The sequence below is a fragment of the Drosophila takahashii genome, chromosome 2R (genome assembly GCF_030179915.1).
Source record: "Drosophila takahashii strain IR98-3 E-12201 chromosome 2R, DtakHiC1v2, whole genome shotgun sequence".
Lineage (NCBI taxonomy): Eukaryota > Metazoa > Arthropoda > Insecta > Diptera > Drosophilidae > Drosophila > Drosophila takahashii.
Genome location: NC_091679.1, coordinates 14,371,843 through 14,376,152, shown reverse-complemented (window position 1 = coordinate 14,376,152; position 4,310 = coordinate 14,371,843). Strand labels below are relative to the sequence as shown.

At 33.6% G+C, this 4,310-nt stretch overlaps 1 protein-coding gene across 1 annotated transcript; it reads right to left on the bottom strand.

Moving 5' to 3' along the window:
• Positions 1-3,496: 3,496 nt before the first annotated feature.
• On the bottom strand, positions 3,497-4,029 carry RpL38 (ribosomal protein L38). The gene is made up of 2 exons (XM_070213591.1): positions 3,871-4,029; positions 3,497-3,815 (listed from the first exon to the last, which is right to left on the bottom strand). The coding sequence occupies exon 2, from the start codon at positions 3,813-3,815 to the stop codon at positions 3,603-3,605; it is 213 nt and encodes a 70-aa protein (XP_070069692.1). The 5' UTR covers positions 3,871-4,029; the 3' UTR covers positions 3,497-3,602.
• Positions 4,030-4,310: the final 281 nt, after the last annotated feature.

Genomic DNA, 4,310 nt, shown 5'->3' with positions numbered 1-4,310 from the left:
GAGAAGTCAAGTCTACTGTCCAGGACATTATAAAGAGGTTCTGGAATAAGTTTGGATTTGACAATAAAGGCGGAAAAGGCCAAAACAAAATGTAGTGCACGGCATTATCCCAAAGTACCTTAAGATTTTAAAGGTTAAAAAATATTTAAAAATTTTTTTTAATGTTTCTTTCTTTTGTCTTAAAGTGCATTAAACAACCGACAAAATGAGGTATCGTTTATAAGAATCGGTCAACAACTTACCTAAAAAATGGACGAAACCATAACCAAACAAATAACTGCTTGGTCGAAAGGCATGACAAATTTCAATAGATACGAAGCTTTCAGCTAAATAAGAAACTTATCAAGTCCATCTTTTAGGTAAGTTGTTAACCGATTCTTATAAACGATACCTCATTTTGTAGGTTGTTTAATGCACTTTAAGACAAAAGAAAGAAACATTGAAAACTAATTTATTAAATATTTTTTAACCTTTAAAATATTAAGGTACTTTGGAATAATGCCGTGCACTACATTTTGTTTTGGCCTTTCCCGCCTTTATTGTCAAATCAAAACTTATTCCAGAACCTCTTAATAATGTCCTGGGCAGTGGACTTGACTTCTCCGACCAATCCCGTGAATTTCCGTACAGTTTTCCGTTCAAAATTGAGAAAATTTCTTTAAAGACTCATTTTAAGGATGTTTTACTCGAGGAATGGTCCAAAATACCCCCGAAAGGTTCATAGTCGGTGCCAAGGCGCTTGGAAGACATTAAAAAAAAATAAAGGCTTGTCCACAAAATATTAAAGTTAAAAACAAAGTAAATATTAAAAGCAAACTAAATAAACAAATACTTTTGTGAGGCGTTTTTTTTACATTTTTTTGGTTTTAATCGTTTAAAACCGCAATGATGTTACTTTTTGTTCATATTTTTTTTATTTTATACATACAGTGGCTCCATCGCATAATCGGACACCTACTTTCATAAAATAAACATGCAAAAAAAATGAATAAAATGGGTTAAATTCGTCGTTTTTTTTGCCTTTTTATATATAATGCTAATATCTTCCAAAAACATAAACAAAAATTACACATTTTCCACGAAAACACTTAGTTTTCTAACAAAAACAACAAAAAAGCCGATTTTTAAGGTTCAACGAATAATCGGACACTCGCTAAATATGGTTATTTTTTATGGAACTTGCTGCAAACTTGGGGTTTTTGCAAAAAAAAAAGTTGAAATGACCCCAAGGAAAGCCATTTTCTGTGAAACATCGTCAGTTGATTGGAAAACTCAATTTCGAACTGAAAACTGTACGGAAATTCACTGCATTGGTCGGCCATTGTCCAGGACATTATTATATAGTTCCGGGATACATTTTAATTTGACAATAGAGGCGGGGAAGGCCAAATCAAGATGTTAATGACGGCGTAATTCCAAAGTACCTTAAGATTTTAAAGGATAAAAAATATTTAAAAAACAAGAGAGAACGCTATAGTCGGGTGCCCCGACTATCAGATACCCGTTACTCAGCTAAAGGGAGAGCGAAGGAGATGGAGATAATTGGCTTAACTCGTGGGTCAAACTTTGATCCGCCGTAACTTTTTAACGAATGGTCCGATTTAAAAACTTTCTTCTACATTTCGATAGGTATTGATAAACACAATAAAAGTGCATTTTTACTTTTCCGAAATATTGAAATTTTTAAAATCGTATCTAAGCGATTATGGGCGTTAGAGGAGGCGTGGCACCCTTTTGAAACAAACTTGCGCTGCGTAGGAATTCCTAGAATCTGCATGCAAAATGTCAATCTTCTAGCTTTTATAGTTTCCGAGATCTCAGCGTTCATACAGACAGACAGACGGACATGGCTAGATCGACTCGGCTAGTGATCCTGATCAAGAATATATATGGGCACTTCCAAAATGTCGCTCGGGACATTTGCACACCTTTAAAGTTGAAAAAAAATTGTAAAACAATGGATTTTAATTTTAATTATGGGCTTTTCTTTTCACTCTTCCCAAGCTCTATTTTTGGTAAAAATCTTAATTTTGTACCACTTTTAGTTTTTAAGATATCGGTAAAAAACTGCCGTATTCGCTCGGGACAAAAATAGAAGTGGATTTCGGGGAAGTTCATACAACACCAGAAATTAGCTAATTCTGATGGAATATTTGAATGCGATTTTTTTTAGAATGTTGTTCAAACATGTCGCTGTGAAATGCTTTTGGTTTTACTCAAAAATTCTTTGCCGTTTTTTTTTTTATGCAGTTTCAACCACATTCGCTCGGGACATGTCGCTCGGGACATTTTTTCCGACTGTTTTGTTAAAGCGGATTTCTTTACCTCTATCTCTCAATTGCTGGATGTTTTGCTTTTAACTTAATAGTTTAGCATGTGAATGAAGCAAACAGTACAGAAAAATATCACATATTAGCATTCCTATAGGATAAATTTACAACAGAAGACAGGTCCAGAAAATAACAAAAAATAGCCAAAAACTGATTTTTGCGTATATTGGTGGGGTTTGTCATAAAAATAATCAAACTATACTCCAAATTTGTAGCTAAGCTCAGTATCCAACTAATTAGAAACTAATATCGGGGCAAAATCATGTGGAAATATGTTTTATTCAAGTTTCAAGGTTTTTGGCTTGGTGGACTTTTTTTTGGAAGTGCCCATATAGTTTATAGGGTCGGAAACGCTTCCTTCTACCTGTTACATACTTTTGCACGAATCTAATATACCCTTTTACTCTACGAGTAACGGGTATAATTATTGTTTAATGTTTCTTTTGTTGATTCGAAAGTGCATTAAACAACCGACAAAATGATGTATCGTTTATAAAAATCGGTTCACAACTTACCTGGGTTCGAACACATTCTTATTAAGCTAAAAGCTTCGTTTTTGTTGAAATTTGTATGGAAATCGTGCTTTTCGACCAAGCAGTTATCCGTTTGGTCCATTTTTTAGGTAAGTTGTGCACCGATTTTTATAAACGATACATCATTTTGTCGGTTGTTTAATGCAATGCCAAAAACCCCAAGTTTGCAGCAAGTTCCATAAAAAATAACCATATTTAGCGAGTGTCCGATTATTCGTTGAACCTTAAAAATCGGATTTTTTGTTGTTTTTGTTGGAAAACTAAGTGTTTTCGTGGAAAATATGTAATTTTTGTTTGTTTTTGGAAGATATTAGCATTATATATAAAAAAAGGCAAAAAAACGACGAATTTAACCCATTTTATTCATTTTTTTTGCATGTTTATTTTATGAAAGTAGGTGTCCGATTATGCGATGGGGCCACTGTATATTTTGAATATGTGTTGAAACTGATAAAATTATTAAAATAATTAATGTTACTATAATGTTAAAAAAAAAATGATTTTGTCTAAGAACCACCTCGCAACGAACACTTTTGTGACTGACTGTACATACATATGTATCTAAAATATAAACACGTCGTCGAACATTTCAAATATAGCTACCAGTACTGTAAATAAAAGATCAACGTTAAATATTTAGTTCCAATTTCACTTTGGGGCCATTCTTTTTTTTATTCATGACAAACAAATTTCACGGAGCCAGCGTTGACTCCTTTCAAGTACAAATGATGCCATAGCTTCATTTCACCTCCTTTACTTGTAGTCCTGGAGGAAGTGACTGCTTAATTTTGTCGGCTTTTTCTTTATCCTGCACCACAAGGGTATAAAGAAACCTGGAGCAACGGATTTTAAATTTGGTGTTAGTCGGATTCTTCTTGATTTTTACAGCACGCGCATCTGAACGGCGTGCTTTATTCAGGAAGTCTTTGACTTCTTTAATTTCCCGCGGCATCTATGTAATAATATATATTAGTATTAAACCGAATTGATTTATTTTAAAAACTTACAATGATTCAGTATCAAAAAGTCAACAACTGAAAATTGTTGCGTGGTGCTAATTCTACACCAGAGAAGGAAAGGAAACAATATTTTATTTCCGTTGAGATGGTATGATTTACTGTTGCATTTCGAATATCGAGTACACAAAAGGGTCACCTGAGGCCTCGTTTACACTACAATTTCGCGTCTTATAGCGCTTTCCCGCTTTCCCACAGAGAACCATTCACCTACTGTTGAAGGTTTTGCCGTTCCGAAAATTTTCCAGTTATGCGGTTATTCCACTACATTGTTCGGTTTATTCATTAGAGGCTTAGAAAAGGATAAATGTATATGATAATTTTGGGATTTGTTTGGATAAGATAGCATGGTCACTTAGAATTTAGACGTTAAAATTAATCTTTATAATTCAAATAACTTTAATTGGTTAAATCATTAAGGTTGAATGCTG